Raw genomic sequence first — 19,331 nt, 5'->3', positions numbered from 1 at the left:
CCATTCCTGGTCGCTTGAATCCCTCATTCACGCCTATGGTTGAAATTCGCTACCTATTTTCACTACCCTGTGTTGAGGTAGTGAAAATATAGTCCTGCTGCGTTCTTTCTAATGTGTCTTTCTCTCTCTCACTATTATCTCACTTGATCATAAATTAAGTCATTCGTATTGGTTGACTTGGTACTGAGTCGTCGATAGGTATACGTGATGTCATCATTGAAAAACAAACAAAAACAAAACCCGAGCGGGAGCGGAATTTTCCCACGTTCTCTCTCACCCGATCCCAGTTTATCTCTCCCGAAGTCTCTCCTGATGAATTCTAATCAGAAGCGGTTCGGTCTTCGCGTGCGCGCGCGCTGGGATACCCGAACGCGCCCCGACGTTCGCCCGTTTAGTCGCTGGTAAACTCTCTACCTTCTAGGAAGGAATAACAAATCCCGCTTGACCGGAGAACGGATTCGCGTGGTCAGGCTGGGACTTAATCGCGGACAATAATAAGTGTCGCCGATAAAGAAGAACAAGAAAAAGGAACTTTTTTAATTCAAGTGTACCCGCCGAGTTTTGTCTTCGGAAATTTACGTGCGTGAATCACACCCACAAGAGGTGTTCGTGAATGCTGATCGCGCTGGGAATTTTCAACAATTTTCCATGTGAGTGTCCTCTACCAGGCCAGTTAGTGTCGTTTCGTGACCAAACCAAATGGCAGCAGTGTGCATGGGAGATAATGATGAAAACTAATGATGATGGCATGAGCTTTTACGTAAGGGACGTCGTGATGTGTGATTCGATGGCGGGAAGGAGTTTGAATGGGATTGGTGATTTTTGTTTCGTGTTGATGAGCTGAGTTTTATGGAAGCACATTGATTAGCGGCGTGATGATTACTTTGTCGACGAGTACCTGGTTGTGATTGGATGAACTTGGCTCACTTATCATCATCAGGCGGCCGCGTATAAGCCGCAGAGGAGTGTGTTTCCGGGCGCACGTACTATGGCGAGAGTATTACCTATTAGCAAATAAGAAGTGTGGCTAGTGTGTGACTAAGCGCGTCGTTTTACGTCCCCCGAATGTTGGATGGGTGGATCGATCGGTTTGTTGTGACGTTAGTTTCATGATTTGGCTCTACCTGATGTGATAGTATGCCAATAGAATGCTGCATTCATTTTCATTTGTTAGATGGAATTGGTGAAAATCGTATGAACATAGGGTTTCGAACTACTGGGGCACCGTGTTAATTCCTGGCACCTTGCAGCAAAACGAATCAAAATATCACTTGCCGCATATTTTCCAAACGCACTTCCGTGGGTAATCATCTCGCGCAACATTTCTGCAATGGGATCCACAGTCAATCTACACATTCACTTGGACGCCGCACAAGTTCTTAAAACAACTATTACATGCAAACGAGTGCATTTCGTCAGTACAAAGATGTATGCCGAAGTGAATTCCTATTTGATTTTGCTGGAAGTTCGGCACTGGTACCGGGAATTAGCGCTGGACTAGGCGCAGTAAACTCATTTAAAATCAACTTTCCGGCAAAAAATCTTCACAACAATCACTGTTAACAACAATTGCACGCAATAAGGAATCTGATTCAGATAGAAGAATTGGATGAAAACGGTCGTTTCGTTGTGAATTTTTATAATGCACAATTTTGTTTACCCATAGTGCCGGGGATGCGGTCAAAAACCCTATAAATTATAAAGTGAACGTTTGCAGCTATATATTTCCATAGACTTTAGAACCTCAGGCATTAGACGAATTTGGAGTGTTAACCAGAAAACTACTCTGAAGCCAAAGAGAAAGTCCCATTATTGCCGCCATCGTTACCTACAGCGAAACTACTTGCGGTAGACGTAAGCATAAGTTATGGTTTGATGAGCTCGTTCCATTTTTAATAAATTGGATTGCGAGGACAACAAACGTTCCTATAGATATTTTTTCAATACTAGTGAATGTCAACTTGTTGCTAGTATTCACTCATTTTTATAATGATACAGTACATTTGCATATATTTTTAGAGGTATTCGCTAAAAAATCCACAGACCCTTTTTTAAGGCTTCCTTTCCACTCGACAATATATGAACAAAATGAAGTGGAACCATAACGGCAGGGCTCCTATTTTGGGCACTTTTCTTCTATAATTCAGCCAATGTTGGACCAATTGACACAATTTTTGGAACGCGGTGAGATATGTATAGTATCTAGCATAGCAGTGTACAAAATGTCAAGTCAATTGGTTTGGAATTGACTAAGTTTTAGCGAAAAGTGCCCAAAATACCGACCACTGCCCTAGTGGCTCGCTACCCTACGCGCAATGTGTGATTTTTTTTTCATTCTGTGTATAAAATTTATGATTTTAATGTTAGCTGTGTAACTTTTAAAATACGTCTACGTAGTCTTGTATAATGTTTTTGTTAGTTTAGTCCTGTTAGTTCAGTCATGTAGACCTTGTCGTCAGATGATGTAGTTTTTTAATAAATAAATGAAAACCAATAATTCAAGGTAGGTTATAATATGAATTAAAGTTTTGAAGTACATATTCGGCACTTATAGCTGGTTTGATTAGGCTAGGTTGTCCCAAAATTGCACATGGTCAAAAAGCTTGGGGGCTCACCCTGCAAATGATAGCTAAGGGTGTTAGAAACAAACTTTTGTATGACGGCAACTCTCAGAAATGACATTTAGAGGTCGCCCCGGCGAGATTTTTGAAAAATGGCCATTTTCCGTAATAAATTTCATACAAATATTTTTTACCGTACAAAAATTGACAATACCCACTATTTTTATATTTTTTACAGCTTGATATGGATCCAAACTTCTTGGAAAAAATAATTAACGACATGTTTTGCAGGTAACTTTTTGATGCCGAATTTTTGATTTTATCAAAATTTGTCATTTTTTATATACTGTGCATTTTACCCATTATAAAATGTATCTGAACCTAATGCTAATTTAAAACAATTTCCATAAAAAGATAGGCAATTTTATGAGGGAAAAGTTTGCCGAAGACAGCATTGCGTTTTTTCTAACCGTTTTAGAGTTATTCACGATTTACTATTTGGTGAAATTTGAATTTTTAGGTATTTTTCTAAAAATGTCACATAAGAACTTCTAAAAAACACATACAAAGTAAAAAATCATGTATGCTCAACAAGTTTTTGTCTTGATTGTGTTATGGAATTATGGTGGCATCATTTATTGAATTTTTGTTTTCGTTGACAAATCCATTTTATTTGATATAGAATGGTACCTACTAGCGAGAAACTTTATCATTAAGTACCATTTTGAGATGCCTCAGTAGGCCAATGCATTTTTAACGGTGATGTACTGACAATGGTTTATACGAGCATAATACACAATGAAGCGCACGGCACATTTTCTATATCATTTAGAAGGTGATACATTCCGCAAAACATGCCATTGTTTTAAATTATCATTAGGTTCAGATACTTTTTATGATGGGTAAAATGCACAGTATATCAAAAAACAAATTTTGATAAATTCAAAAATTCAGTATCAAAAAGTTACCTGCAAAACATGTCGTTAATTATTTTTCCCAAGAAGTTTGGATCCATATACAGCTGTAAAAAATATAAAAATAGTGGATATTGCTAATTTTTGTACGGTAAAAAATATTTTTATGAAATTTATTACGAAAAATGGCCATTTCTCAAAAATCTCGCCGGGGCGACCTCTAAACGTCATTTCTGAAAGTTGCCGTCATACAAAAGTTTGTTTCTAACACCCTTAGCTATCATTTGCAGGATGAGCCCCCAAGCTTTTTGACCATGTGCAATTTTGGGACAACCTATTAGGCACTCTTCGTACCAGCAGGGAGCGTTAAGTGCCCCACACAATGCATACGTTTGCGTGTGCGTGACAGTAGTTTGACACATTTCCCATGGGAAAACTGTCAAAAAAACGCAAGCCTCGACGGAACGGACGCTATGTGCTCCAGGCTTAGTGACTGCGATGCAACTGCAAGCGCAGCGTTGTTATGGACATATTCGCTGGGGTTACAAAATGGCAGCAAGTATGGCCGCCACTCTCTCTCTCTTATACCTCCCTCCCCTCACCCTCGTAATCGAGTAGCGCGGAAGTAAGCAAACAAATTCGCAAAATTATACGTGCTTACCTTCTCAAAATGCACTTAGGATGCAACTGGTGGTAGACAACTATATTTTTCGTCCGTCGGGAAGTACTGCTTTGCATTTTTCACAATCTTTTCACGATTTCGTGCCAAAATGTAGCACACATGCACATTTTTTTCTTCGACAGTGCGTCCCGCCTTTTTTAAATCACTTTTTAGCAGTCTTCCAAACAACACATCACTGTAATAAGTTGATCGATTATGTGAAATTGTCCTCACTTTCACCTGACATACCGTTTATCGCGAAAAACTAACGTGTTTTCCACTTTTGTGGTCGAAAACCCGAATCAATTTACATCGCGGTTCGCTAAAACGGAAAAGCGTACCGTTAAACTGAGTGGTATTGTTCAACGTACAGTGAAATTGATTAAACCGCAGTTCATGTTTATCAAAACATAAGGCTGTTATTTTGCTGATCTTTTCAACTTTTTTCAATATCATACTGGCAATGTGATTTCAATAGATAACAGAACAATCGTTCGCTGTTTATGATTTGATGTCACCCTATAACACGGTAGTCTCTACGTCCAGAGAGAAAAAGTACGAGAGAAGAGAGGAGAGAGTTGTCAACAAAAACGTAAATAAAGTGATGCACAATGGAATAATTGGTGAAAATATTGGGCAAAGTAGGAACACAGACAAACAGACGTAACACTTCGAACATTTTTCGATTCAAATCATAGTCACGAAAACATATTCGCCCAATGCTAAAAGGCCTATGTTTGGCCGACCACCAACTAGGTGGCGGTAGTGAGCAAACGTCAAACTCGAACAAAAACAATGCGAGCGCCACGGTTGGGCAGTTGGCCAACTATCAAATTTTGAAAAAGACCGTTGTGAATTATCAGAGTGTTACGTCTGTTTGTCTGTGGTAGGAATTTAAATAAATTTAAAATTGCTTTATAAGAACAAATTGTGTTGGTGGGCATATGCAATAAATCAAATGTGTGCCAAAATTCAAAGGTACTAAGGTACACCGGGGCAAGTTGAAACGGGTGGGTCAAGATGAAACAGAGGGTTAACATGATGTTTTCTAATGATGATAAACAGTTTGATAACACATAGTTTTTGATTCAAACAATCTTTTAGCGAAGGATAAATTTCCAAATTGTATTGAAATCTATTTCAAAACTTCATGTTTCATCTTGCCCCACCCGTTTCAACTTGTCCCGGTGTACCTTATTTGCTATTTTTATACAGCAAATTTTGAAACATTTTTGTTAGTTTATTTGACCAAGTCACACTACACTGTGCGCCGTCTGATTTGTTTGTTTTGAGTGGGTGGTTGAGAGGGTTATTAGAGCGGAAGCCAAGCTTATTATTATGATCTCGAGCAACCTTTTCCTTAAATATCTAGAACCTTGTTTGCATTTGGCTAACGTTCTGAGCTGTTAATTTTGAACACCGTTCCGTGAGCAATCTAGCTGCATAGATTAGGTTCAAAACTGTGAACACGCACGTAAGAGCCATCAGGGAACACTTTGTTCCTTTTCTGTGATCGTGAAACTTTGTATGGAACATTCTACTTGGTATGCAAAACAATGTTTGAAAAACAAATACCTCCACAATATTTTCATATGAAGAGCCGTTGATCTTATCAAACATATTCTAACGATCACTGATAGACATGTACAGTGATAGACATTCGTTTAGCCGAGAACAAACAAAGTGTCAGGAAACTCATACAAAAGATTTTATGATAAAACTTTTTTATCGTAGTAATAGTATATCTAGTACAGTTTCATAAAAATGTGATACATTAAACTTACATATACACTGAAACAAAATCGAGGGTAAAAACCCTTCAAATTTCATTTTTTGCCTAGACATTCGTTTAGCCGAGGTAAATGAAAAATTGGTTTTCAATAGATTTTTTGCAATTTCGTGAGTATATTTCGAGAATATACTCCAAGGCATTTAGTTTATGACGTGTTAGCAAGATATTTGACCTTGAAAGTTTATTTATTTGTGAAATTCAGAGAAATATTATAAAAAATGTCCCGATAAGGAGAAGCGACGATAAACAAATTTATTTAAGAAAACTAATTTCTGTAAACACTCAAACGTAAGCTAGATTAGCAGTTTTGAAAATATGGCACAGAATTATTGTCAGAAATGTTCAAATTATTGCATAAAATGTCATGAAAGAAATAAGTATATTGGTTTTTGGTTGGTTAAACTTTAAAATGGGATTGATAAAAGCTAAAATTAATAGTTCTGCATTGAAATAAATACGTGCCCTAATGCCTGTGGAGTATACCTGTTTAATACTACCATTACTAAATGAGTTAGAAGACTGCAAAGTGAAAGAACTGTCAGATTTTGTGTACCCTGTTTATTCAAAAGCAGATGCTCATACAAAAATGCAAGATTTGGTTAAATAATTGGCTTATTTCATTCAGTCTGAAGAAATATATTATAAATCAGTCTTAGTTGTGAACCACATTCATTTTTAACATGATTTATTTGAAAAGAATGTCTAAATTATGAAACAAGTAGTTCATGCTACAAATTTGAATACTTTCGGTGCCATTTCTCGAAATATGAGCCGTCCAATGTATATTATTTCAGCCAGAATACAGTCTAGAAGATATTAGGAGCTAATAGAAGACGTAATAGTAGTAAACGCTGTGATTTATGCAAGTGAAACCATCATATTTCATCAAAACAATACTTAAATATGTGATTTTTTGAAGGTTTGTGTTATTTTTTTTCTGTTAAAAACGTTGTTTTTCGCAAAATTTCAACCTGCTTTGGTCATGAAACTTTAATTAGATTCTTTTGAAACACTTCCGATAAAAATAACTACATCAAATCTCAATTGAGAAACATTCAAAATATTATGACATATTTATATGAGATGCATGCAAAATTAATATGGCAACACTCCCAAAAACGATCTAATTCATGATTTACAAGTCGATCTATAATGCAGATCACCATACAAAATGACTTTGTTGGATATTTTTCGAAATTTGATAGTTTTTTATTATGGAATTCTAAAAATTGTACAATTCGGCTAAACGAATGTCTAGGCAAAAAATGACATTTGAAAGGGTTTTACCCTCGTTTTTGTTTCAGTGTATATGTAAGTGTCATGTATCACATTTTTATAAAACAGTACTAGATATACTATCACTACAATAAAAAAGTTTTATCATAAAATCTTTTGTATGAGTTTCCCGGCACTTTTTTGAAATTTTTTTAGCCTCGGCTAAACGAATGTCTATCACTGTATTTTAAAATCCACTACAGAAAACTAGAAAACAATATGAGTAATACGTTTTGAAGTAGGCTGTATCAGTGCTTATTCCTACAAACATATTGTTCCATTACCCTTCTCAACGTATTTTCACATTCTTCGGAATGATTCCTCTCTTCAGGAAAAAAGTACTTATAATCATCGATTTAACGAGCCTCTAGTACAGTACACATACTCTTGAAAGCCACTCGATCGAGTTTTTCCGGTATTATTGACCATTTTCAAGTGCACACTACTCAACTACAACGCACATTCATAATCCCAATTAGTTGCAGCCGTGCGCAATTGCGTTCTGTTTCCAACATTCCTCAGTTTAAATCACCGACACTTAACATCTCAGTCCAATAAACACAGTGAAACGACGAAACATATAAATCCCAGACGGGTCACATTCACGACCGTGTCCCGACGATGCAGTAAATCTTCCCCAGAAATTTGACTCACTCAACAAAATTCGCAGTATCTGCGACGGATTCACGAATTTCGAATCTCCGCTCAAGCGTACTCTTCAAAAATCATTCATTCAGAACTTGGAAAACCCCAACTCCCCCTTTATTCATCACCTTGATCGCGTTGAACCTGTCATAATCCCCATCGCCGCGTTAGACGCTGCGTCGTCAGTTTTCAACACAAAAATTATCATATACCTACGATTCACTTTCGTTCGTTCGATTTCTCGTTACTTGCGTTGCAAAAACAACACGATTAGCAGGAACACTACACTGACTGACTGCCTGTAGGCTTTGACGACGACATCGGCTGGTTGGTGCGAAATCCACGTCATAACACCATGTAACACGATCGCATCGCAGTCAGCTCTAAGCAACGTCGTCGTCGTCGTCGACAACTTGGTCGGCGTAAAATGACGCGCTTAGTCACTCAATCGCGGCACGGTTGTTCCCCCTCTACATAGGTACATGCAATTATAATAAAGCACTTGTCGTAGCGGTAGAGGACATGTACTCGGAGATATCACATCCTAAAGCATTGTCCAGTTAGAATCCGGACGCAGACAATCACTTATATCTCAGAGGTGGAATAACAAACAGAAAAGGTGAAGATCTCAAAACATAGATAATTTACTGTAGTTTCATGGAAAAATATAATTAAAATTATTTAATTTAATTTTTATTACATTTTCTCATTTTTTCCGTCATAACTTCCTTAAAAATCTGCACAATGGTAGTAAATTTTAACATCAACCCCTTCGGCGTATTTGTTTAAAAATCAGGACATCTCTGTAGTGCCCTGAGACCCTCTACCAGTCTGATTAGAATTCCAAAGAAACTTTGCCGAATATTTCTCTTCTTGCGAAATTAAGGGCTATTCAGTGAATTCCAAACAAGCGAAATTTGAGTGTTTTTTCGTTAATAAACACTATCCAACAGTGATGACACCACTGCACATCTCAGACTGTCGTGATAGCTCACCAAATTAGTTCAAACCTCTACAGATCCCTTATGTGCATTTTTGAAAAGCAGCACGCGATTCTTGAGGTTATCATCTTTGTACACATTTGGTGTCAAAATCGTGATGTGAGAAAAAGATGTCCAGAGCTCGAACTTCCTGGCAAATCTTGGAATTTCAAGCAGATTTATCCATGATTATAAACTTCAATCTTCCTTGGACACTTCCTCATGGCATGGTTAACAACATCTGAGCACATCACACATGATGGTTTTGGAGACATTAACGTTTTTCGCGACTATCATACCTGACAACGCTTAATTTTCAGCGTGTTTGTGCAAGATTTTTTTCCTTCACTTGTCTTCAATCTCAAATAACTTTTCACTCGTAGCAAAAAAATCGATGAAATTTTCACCACCAATAGAGGACTTGTTTATGATCAGACTGCTGTAAAAAAATATGATTATGATCATTGAGAGCGTCACAATAAATTATCCTTTGCGTCCGGATTCTAACTGGACAATGCTTTAGCCAGCTGATCGCTTTTATAACTCCTAATCAGGTGGGATGATTTTGTCTAGGCTAGGGGACGTACTGACTGATAAGCTCTTGATTTTTCATTGGCTTTGTCTTGTTGCGTAAGATATAAATTGGTTGGAGGAATTGTTTTCAAAATAACAAATTCACAACCAGTACAGCATGCAGGGCGTAGTGAAGAGATGTTAAAAGAATATAAAATCACTTCATGACAATCGTGAAGAACAGCATTATGTTAAAATTCACAAGATTATAAAGTAGAAAACAACTAGAATAGCATGAGAAACTCTAGTTGAAACATTGAAAATCATCAAGGTAACTTTTCTGACAGTTTGGGAAAGACAAGCTTAGACACTAAACTCTACAAACAAGAAATCTCACCAGCAATTCCACCAGGGATTTTCCAGAGATTTCTCGTGGTATTCTCCAGGAATTACTTCACAGGTTTATCCATGAGTTACTCAATGGATTTTTGCAGGAGCTCTTCTGAACTTCGTCAAGGGATTTTTAAAGAGAATATCCCGAGACTTCCTCTACTAGGTCATAGCTTCCCAACCTTCGTTTCGCGCCCCCCAACCGCTTGCAGGCACGCTTCGATTGTTTTCCGAAAAGCGCAGTGACGACAGACTGGGGGGTCGCGAGAGCCAAAGTTGAGAACCGTGGCTCTAGGTATTCCATGAGGATTTCCTATGCCTTCAGGAATACCTTTCCCGGGTAGAAGATAATTTTTAAATAATAGCAAGTTTTATTGTTATTCAGCAATGTTATTAAGCTCTTCCGAAAGAACTCATGAATGTCAAAATAAGTTGTGATAATAAAATTTGTTGATTGCTTCATATTACGATTTCAAAATCTTGCAGTAACATTTGTTAGTGGGTACTACTTGATATTACTGAGCGTAATATTTAAACTAAAGCTATCACTGTCTATCATGCCCCGTTGAGCCCAATAAATATTTGCTCCCATCTGTGAGCAATCAAAATGTGACGACCCATCTGCCTTCATATATTCATCACACATTGAGCACATTGACACTATTGCATCAGCCCTGCATCGTCGCCGACGTAGATTTTGACCCCATTTCAGTTAGTAGAAAGCACACTTTCGCCCGCATCAATTTCTCTCGCGTACACACCCGCTATATTTAGCTATACAGAACCTTACAAAACTAACAAGTTTCCCATTTCTTCTCTCGGTTCTCGTTTCAGTTTTATCTAACGTGACTAGCCCGTCGCGCAGTTCGCCGAACGAAATCGTGAGTGCGTGCCCGATCCGTAGCGGCATCAGCAGCATCAGCAGCATTACAAACCGCGGGAAGACGACGACAGCGACGCCGCACCACGGGACGGGACTTTTCGTTCTCAAGTGCACAGAAAAATTCGTTAAGGTGGCTCCGCAGGCCGTACAACAACCCTTAGTCAGTACTGTAAGGTTTCACTTTCCGCCGGTGGTACCCGTTGCGAACCCTCCGCCGCCCGATATCGAACGCTCTTCTTGCCGAAGCAGGGTACAATTTTCGCCACAAGGGTATGGTATATTTTCTGGGACATTGGGGCATGGGAGATACTGAACGCACTACAACTCAGCATGTCTCCAATAGTGTGCAACAACAACCAAAACAACAGAAGCAAAACAGTTTCAACGTTTTCAACGTCGTCAGCAGCAGTCAGCAGTCGCAGCAGCAGCAGCAGCAACAGCAGCTTCTCTCTGTACGAAATGCAGAATACGCGTCTGAAGTCCAACTGCAACAGCAGCTGCAGCGACGGCAAAACAACCAGTTGCACTACCATCAGCAACAGCAGCACTTGCAGTTTGGACCTGACTCGTCAGCGCTTATTAGTGGTTTCTGCCTAACCAAAAGCGCCAACGTCGATCTCCCGCCGTACCTGGAAGATCAACAGCAGCAACAGTCAGCGGAGCAGCTCAACAATTGTCACATCGATTGTGGTGGCAATATCGTGGTTAGCAATACCCATCATCATCATCATCTTCACAGCAGCAATCATCGCAACAACAGTAGTGGTATTAGTGTCGGTAGTAGTGTTCAGTGTTGTGCGCAAGAGTTAAGTTTCCATCACCATCATCATAATCATCCTCTTCATCAACATCAACAACAGCAATCACAACAAAGTCAGCAACGACATCATCATCAACAGCAGCAGCAACACGACACTGAAAGTGACGAGGATGAAATCGCTCTCTATCCTCTCAACAATCAGGTGAGTTTACGTTTTCTTTGAGTTGTAGTTATGAATAGCAATGTCCTTAATGAAACTTGACGAGAAAAATCCAACGAAAATAGCATAGTTACTAAAAATTGTGTTGCTTCATAAATTTCCTAAAACTTCTAGCAAGGAATTCGCTGAAATTAGTTTAACAATGATCGGCCAATTTTAAAAATTATTATTCAAAGAACTCGCCAGATATACACCAACAACAGAGGTCTGGTTAGGATACCCGAAGAAATTCGTTAGGTATGTCAAGAATTAGCTGAAATGCTGCAAAAGCTTTCGAAATTTGTCTGTAGATTTTGCAAGTAATTGACAACACGGCCAAGAGTCTCACATGTCAAAAGTTTTCAAGAACTTGTCAAGGATCAAGAAGAGGCTTAAAAGAACTTCTAATCTAGAGGAGCGGACCTGGTGTGATGGACAGAACACTTGACTATTACGCCGAGGATCGAATCCCACTCCCGACAAAATGTGGGTTCTTCCTTCGGAAGGGAAGTAAAGCGTGGGTCCCGAGATGAACTAACCTAGGACTGAAAATCTCGTTAATACAGATAAAAAAAAATCTTCTAATCTTTCGTTAACAACAGTAAGAACCAAGTCAAACAAAACAGTATACATTTCTATAACCAAAGCATAAAGACAGTAGCATCTTAATAGGGATCGGAAACCCGTCAATCCTCGTTGGTGAACAAAAATGAGGTCAAAATATATTTCAATATGTGTTTGTATGAAAAAGTTTTAAATTCGTCAAATGTTTGGAGGCAAACCATGCATGCCCACCATAAGTTGACGCCTACGCCTCCAAGAGTTTCTTCTAAGTTTCACCCAAATGTTTTTTTCTGAAACTCATTTAGAAGTATCTCCAAAATTTTCTTTATAAGTTCCTATGGGCATTCTTACAAGATTCTTGTTTTGATATTTTTCCGGAAGTTTCTTCTGATATTCGTCCGGGAATCCTTTCTGAATATCCCTTAGATATCCTTAGTTTTTTTCTGGAATTCTATTAGAACTTACGTCTGGTATTCTTTAAAGAAATTCTTCTGAAATTGCGCACCAAAGACTGCAAGGCCGGAAAAAACCGAGTACTTTTTGAATTCTCCCAGGAGTTCCTTCTGCGATTACTTCTAGAGTTCACCCTAAAAATCTTCGATAAATTTGTCCATGCATTACTCTAAGAGCTTCTGACAGAATCGTCTTTAAACAATCTCGAGGATCTCCTACTGGGTTCCTTCATTTGATACTTCTGAGAACATGCATGAGAGTCTATCAATGCTTTCTTCTGAGAATCCTCCAAGAGTTCCTTCTTGAAATCTCCCAGCAGCTGGGGTACTCCCCTTGGAGTTCCTTCTGGCAATCTTTCAGGACATTCTTCTGGAAAACCTCCAGGAGTTCCTTCTAAAAAAATCTACATAAGTCCTCTGAATATATTCCATAAGTTCCTTATGGGAGACAATCTGAAGCTCATTTTGTGTATATCTTCCAGGATCTTTTTTCTAAGAATTATCCAGAAGTTTCGTTTGATCACCAGATTTTTTTTTCTGGGAACACTCTATAAGTTCATTGATGGAATGCTCCAGGAGTTGTCTTGGAGTTTCTCTTGAAAATTTTCCAGAATTTTTTTTTGTCTTGTAGGGATTCTCCAGGAGTTTATTTTGATAATCCTCGAGTGAATTCCCGAAGTAATCCCTAGAAGTAATTCTCAGAAGAATCTCAGGTTGAATTCTTGTAGAAATTCTTTAAGGAACTTCCTACGGAATTCCTGTTAAAAATTCCAGAAAAAAATCCTTGAAAGTATATGGACAAATCCACAAAAGCATTTTAGGAGGAAGCTCCAAAAAAATCCTGTAGTAATCCCCAGAAGGAAATCCTGGAGTAATCCACTGATGGCATTTCTGAAAGCATCCTCTGAAAAAGTCCCAAAAGAATTCTCAGGTGGCATTGCTGGAGTAATTGACAAATAGAGTTCCTAGAGGAATCCCCAGAAGCTGTTTTTGGAGAAACTTCCAACAGGAATTTCTGAAGAACTCTCCAGCAGGAATTTCAGTAATATTCCACAGCTGTAATACCGATAAAAGGGCCCATATAGCCGAGGCGGTAAACGCACGGGTATTCAGCATGACCATGCTGAGGGTGACGGGTTCGATTCCCGGTCGGTCCAGGATCTTTTCGTAAAGGAAATTTCCTTGACTTCCTTGGGCATAGAGTATCTTCGTGCCTGCCACACGATATACACATGCAAAATGGTCATTGGCAGAGGAAGCTCTCAGTTAATAACTGTGGAAGTGCTCATAGAACACTAAGCTGAGAAGCAGGCTTTGTCCCAGTGAGGACGTTACGCCAAGAAGAGAGAGAGAGAGAGAGAGAGAGAGAGAGAGAGAGAGAGAATACCGATAAAGTTGCCTCAGCACAAACTCTAAAGTACAAGTCATGGAATCAGCAAACGTAACTCGTGATTATTAAAAGCATTTAGAACAATTAGAACAAATTCATACAAAACTTTCATAAACCCTCCCTGAAGTCCCTTCAAGTACCCCTGAAATCCTTTGAAATCTCTTGAAAATCCATTGGCAACCCCTAAAACTCTTTGAATCCGTCCTGAAACCATCTGCAACCCTTTAAGGACAAGGTATTTGGAGTACATTGCTCAAAATTTCTAGAACACCGTTTTTTAGAACCATTGAACGGATTTGGATTCAAATGCATCACGCTGTTGACAACTACTGAACAATTAGCGTGATGCATTTTCATTCAAATCCGTTCAACGGTTCTAAAAAACGGTGCTCTAGAAATTTTGAGCTATGTACTCCAAATACCTTGTCCTTAAATCTTCTGAAACCTCCCTAAAATCCTAATGAAACTTCCTGAAATCTACTTCCGTGGTGCCCCCGGCAACTCTCTGAAACCTTTCAAGGGCGCAGCGTCATAATATCCGGACCTTATAGACATGTTTTGCGACATAGTGTCCAGATATGCAGATGTTCAATAGAGTTCAAAGAAAGACGGCACATAGGATTTTATGATACAATTAACCTTTGGGGCGTTAGGTTGCAAAGGTTTGTAACATTATGTCTCTGAACGTTAAGATGCGACTCCACACCATATGAAATAACCTGAAGCTTTCTGAAATCTCTTGAAACTACTTAAAAACATCTGAAACCACAGAAATCATAAATTTCCTGAAACTCCTCAAAATTCCACATATAACCCATTTGAAACTCCACTTAAGAAACCCCTGTAACCTCCAAACGCTCATCTGAAACATCAAAACTCTCTTAAAACCAACTTGGGGGGTTGATGTTCCCTGAAACCCACATGAAACTTCTTGAGACTTTCTGAAAGCCCCCTAAAGCTACCCGAGCAAAGGAGAATAGCTAATAGATTGGCTGTTTTCAATCATAATTTGTTATTAATAACTTATCAAAATTTTTCCATAACATGTTTTGTTGGGAAACAATATTTTGTAATGATAGAGTTATTTACTAGGTTATTTATATACATTCATCAAATAAGATCAAATAATAAATAGATTTTGTTGTGAAACAAGTTTAGTTATCATTCTACTATTGAGAATGTACTAGTGGTGAACAATAACACAACAATAACAAGTTTGCAAATTCACTATTATTAAGTTGTTAGTGAATTTAACAAAACATGTTATTGAATTGGTCTTCCAAAAGCATTTTCCTGTTATGGTATTTGTTATTTGGCCGCTTGTGACAGATAAATTGATACCATAATAAGCTATGTTGATAACATAAATATTACTGATTCCATTATTCAATTATTATGACAAAATATGTTATTATGCTGTCGCGACATGTCGAATCTGCACATGATACCTCGAAGTCCCATGAAACTCTCTGAAACCACCTAAAACGCATTAAAACCCCTCTAAACCACTTACGAAACACCCGGAAGGCTTCGAAATTCCCCTGAAACTCCCTGAATACTTCCGGAACCCATCTAAAACATTCTCAAATTTCCTGAAATCACTTCAACACTCCCTAAAGCTCTCCTTAAGCCAGCTGAAACCTTCTTGAAATCCTCATAGAACATTCAAAACAATGGATCTTGATTCTTGATGTTCTTAAAACCGCCCCCTCATTTAAAACCATCCATGGTTTCTTCATAAACTCTCGGTCAACTTCCGTAAATCTCTCCTGAATGATGAGAATACCTAATATAAATAAAAATCTTGAACCAATGGTATAATGATTATTATTTTTGAGCACGTCATCCCTCGCAGTTCATCAAATCCTCTGTATAACTACGCATTGAAGAAATCAGGCCTCAAAGGTTTATGAATCTATTAAAACGTCTTCAAACTCAAAAAAAAATTTCGATAGATGGCTAGAGAGTCGAGTAACATACAGTTCATTGAATTGAGTTGCTGTATGTATGTGTGTATGTATGTCTGTGCACAAAAAAGGTCACTCGCTTTCAAGGCACTTCCCATTGGTCAATTTCAACAATTTTTGCACGAATCAAACTGGAATTTTACCGCATTTTTTGCTATTGACAATGGACCGGATCGGTCGAGGCATTCCGGAGTTATGGCCATTTCAGTGATCCGAACCAGCACTGGTGTTCTGGCAATAGCAATATATAAAACTGAAACAAACCCTATTTTTGTAACTTTTAGCACGGATGACGATTTTTCTTCGGGATTTTAGAAAATTCATGTCGACCTATAATTTAGGATAGCTAGCGGCTCAAAATCCACTATGTCGGCTCATAATTCAAGAAGGCGGCTGTTTCTGGAGTCAAAACGTATGATAAAAAGTATATTTGGTATGGTGAAGATGTCCAGAGCCAAACAATGATGACCAGAATATCGAAAATGGTGTCCCACAATCCAAAATGGCGGCCCAAAAATTCAAGATGACGGCTGTTCTAAGAAAACTACTAAGCTCTAAAACTACTATGCAATATGTGTATATTTGTTATGGAAAAGACGTCCGTAGTCAAAAAATGGCGACAATAATCAAGATGGCGCCCTAAAATTCAAGATGGCGGTCCACATTTAAGATGCCGGCTTTTTGAACGAGTTTTAGGCCCTAAAACAATGCAATATGGGTATATTTGGTATTGAGAAGATACCCGGAGTCCAAGAATGGCAACCAGAATATCCAAGATGGTGGTTTTAAATGCAACATGGTGACTGTTTTTAAGAGCTTCAGGCTCTTGCAATATGGGTATGGGAAAGAGTTTCCTATTTCTCATGTTTACACAAATGTGACAGGGAACCTCCCACCAAATTGTCCCCTTGTTCTTCAAAATCGCAGTGTGCTGTGCTGAGCTAGGAGATCATTTCACGCGCTGCATATGCTGTTGGTTTGGTATCTAGATAATCCAAGACGGCTCACAACTCAAGATGGCGACTGTTTTAAGGAGTTTTAGGTTCTGAAGCCATGCAATATGGACATATTTGGTATAGGGAAGATGTCTGGACTCCAGAAACAACGACCAGAATATCCTAATTCCAATAATATTTTTACAGATTCTTGTTGATAATCGCTCAGCCACAACATGCTGTGGTTTGAAAATTAAAAAAACTGTTTTCATATAGTTGATATAAGTTTGTGTTTAAGTAACCTAGTAATGTCCACTATATTCGAAAAATACTAATAATGTACTCTTCTCTGTTTTTATCATCGAAAACAAATCGACAGGTCGGCGGTCATACGCGACTGCTACTGCTGAACCAGAGCACCGTCATCAAACCGTTGAATCTAAGAGAACTAGAGTTCTACCAAAACATTCCCAGCGACATCCAGCAGTTCGTTCCAAAGTACAGAGGTAAGTCACTCAACTACTATTTAGGTTCTATAGCATGATATACCCTTTCGAGATTTTTCGAATAATCTTACAAACAGATGAATAACGGATTCTGTCGGTTGCATGATCCGTTCAGGACATTCCCATTACTTCCGTCTTATTCTGATAAGGCAAATCTCTTAGCGTGGATAACGTGTCATTCTGCTCAGCGAGACAACAAACGATACCAGCATTCGATTGTCTCCACGTTGTTCCCAAGGAACAAATGTGCAATGCAAACATTGCATTGAGCAGCCAGTAGTACCTACCTACTGTGATACGTGCGACTCGAAGGGTGCTGCTGCACGCCGTGCCATGCCATTCGATTCGAATGCACTTTTGTCCTTGAATGCACGTTTTCCAGAGGGAGCAGCGAACTGCTGCGCTGGGGTGGGTGGATACCTCCGGTTACCTCGAACTGTTCTTGTCATTGACATTGGCGCGCGTTGACTTGATTGTGCCCCACCCACTCTCGTTCGTCGTGACAAGGGAAGAAAAGGGACAATTTTCTATTTTTAGTCCACGCTGGCGCTTCTAGTTAGATGTTAGTTAGACGACTTTCAATGTCCCCGTTGTTGGTTGTAGGTTCCGCTCGGAAAGTGACATACTCGCACGATTGAACTAAAAAGGTATGTGCTGGTGCGAAAGTAAACGTGTCGAAAATAGACTTTACTTGAAGCAGTCAGTGTTCTGATGAGGGGTATATGGAATAATGAAGGAGGAGAAGGAGGCGGTAGGCAGGCTTGTCCGCACTGAACGCATGAAAATTCTGCTCTTTTGATTTACACCACCAAAACCATCGTATTTATCCAATCTTCCTATTTTACCTGATAGAAGGATGTTTGAATATTTTAAATGTCATTTCGAACTGTCAAAAAATCGCACCGCAGTGCCGCACTGAGCGTGCAAAGAGAAATTCACTGGGGTGAATTCACCCGGGTGAAATTCTCTTTGCGCGCACAGTGTGGCACTGCGGTGCGATTTTTTGACAGTTCGAAATGACATTTAGGATATTTCAACATCCTTCTATCAGGCTAGATAGAAAGATTGAATAAATACGATGGCTTAGGGGATGTAAATCAAAAGAGCAGAATTTTCATGCGCCGAGTGCGGACAAGCCTGGCGGTAGGTACTCACATTATTCACATTTCATTGGTAAATAGTGACAGGCGAGCAACCGGTCTAGCGTCATACGACGGGTTTCAAGGTCTGCAGATGGTTCAATAAACTTTTTTTTCCCATTTGTTCCTTGAATAGGTGTCCTTTCCATTTTTTAACAGCTAGGAAATTAATGTTGCCAATGTGACAACGTAACTTTGAGAAATAGAATGATTTCGACAATAATTTTTCATTTAGGCCCAACTAACATTATCGATTTCTCTTCATCAATCCTCTCTTTGTGTTCTTAAGCAGAATGTGTATTGAGTGTTTCGAAGACTTTTTGGTTAAAATCCATAGGAAACAGCTACATCTTGTTATAGGAACAAGAATAATAACGATTGGTTCATAGGCATCGCTAGAACCAAAATCACGTTCATATGTCAATCGATTTTTTATTTACTGTAATTTAATCTATTTCACATGAAGTTTGTAACTTCGATTTTTTTCGTTAAATTACAAATTCTTCAACAACTTCAAATACATCTCCATCAATCATATCCTTAGCACTTACACCATTTGACCTGTCTCTGTCTCTACCCGCTATCACATACTTCGTCTTGATAGAGTTAATCGTCAAACCTATGCTCGCTGTCTCTCTCTTCAGAGAAGCGTAGGCTTTCCCCACTGCCCTACGATCGATCCCGATGAGATCAATATCGTCCGGAAAGCCGAGGAGCATGTGTGATGGTAGTGCCATTCCTCTGCACGCCAGATCTCCTCATCGCACTTTCTGCTTCAGTCCAACCATGGTCACAAACGAGGTAG

General features: G+C 38.8%; 1 protein-coding gene across 3 annotated transcripts in view; it reads left to right on the top strand.

The window, feature by feature from the left end:
* Positions 1-19,331, top strand: part of LOC109422366 (uncharacterized) — a 144,247-nt gene that overhangs the window by 79,901 nt on the left and 45,015 nt on the right. The window contains exons 1-4 of one of the 3 annotated variants that reach the window (XM_029860989.2): positions 371-650; positions 10,566-10,884; positions 10,958-11,576; positions 17,261-17,387. In XM_029860989.2, coding sequence (XP_029716849.2) covers positions 614-650; positions 10,566-10,884; positions 10,958-11,576; positions 17,261-17,387 — 1,102 coding nt within the window. In that variant the 5' untranslated portion in view covers positions 371-613. Of the gene's footprint in view, positions 1-370; positions 651-739; positions 761-10,565; positions 11,577-17,260; positions 17,388-19,331 lie in introns of those variants that run through there. The other 2 variants (XM_062860377.1, XM_029873717.2) reach the window with 2 other exon arrangements.

Source organism: Aedes albopictus, chromosome 3 (assembly GCF_035046485.1).
Source record: "Aedes albopictus strain Foshan chromosome 3, AalbF5, whole genome shotgun sequence".
Taxonomy (NCBI): Eukaryota; Metazoa; Arthropoda; class Insecta; order Diptera; family Culicidae; genus Aedes; species Aedes albopictus.
This window is presented reverse-complemented; position numbering and strand designations above follow the sequence as displayed.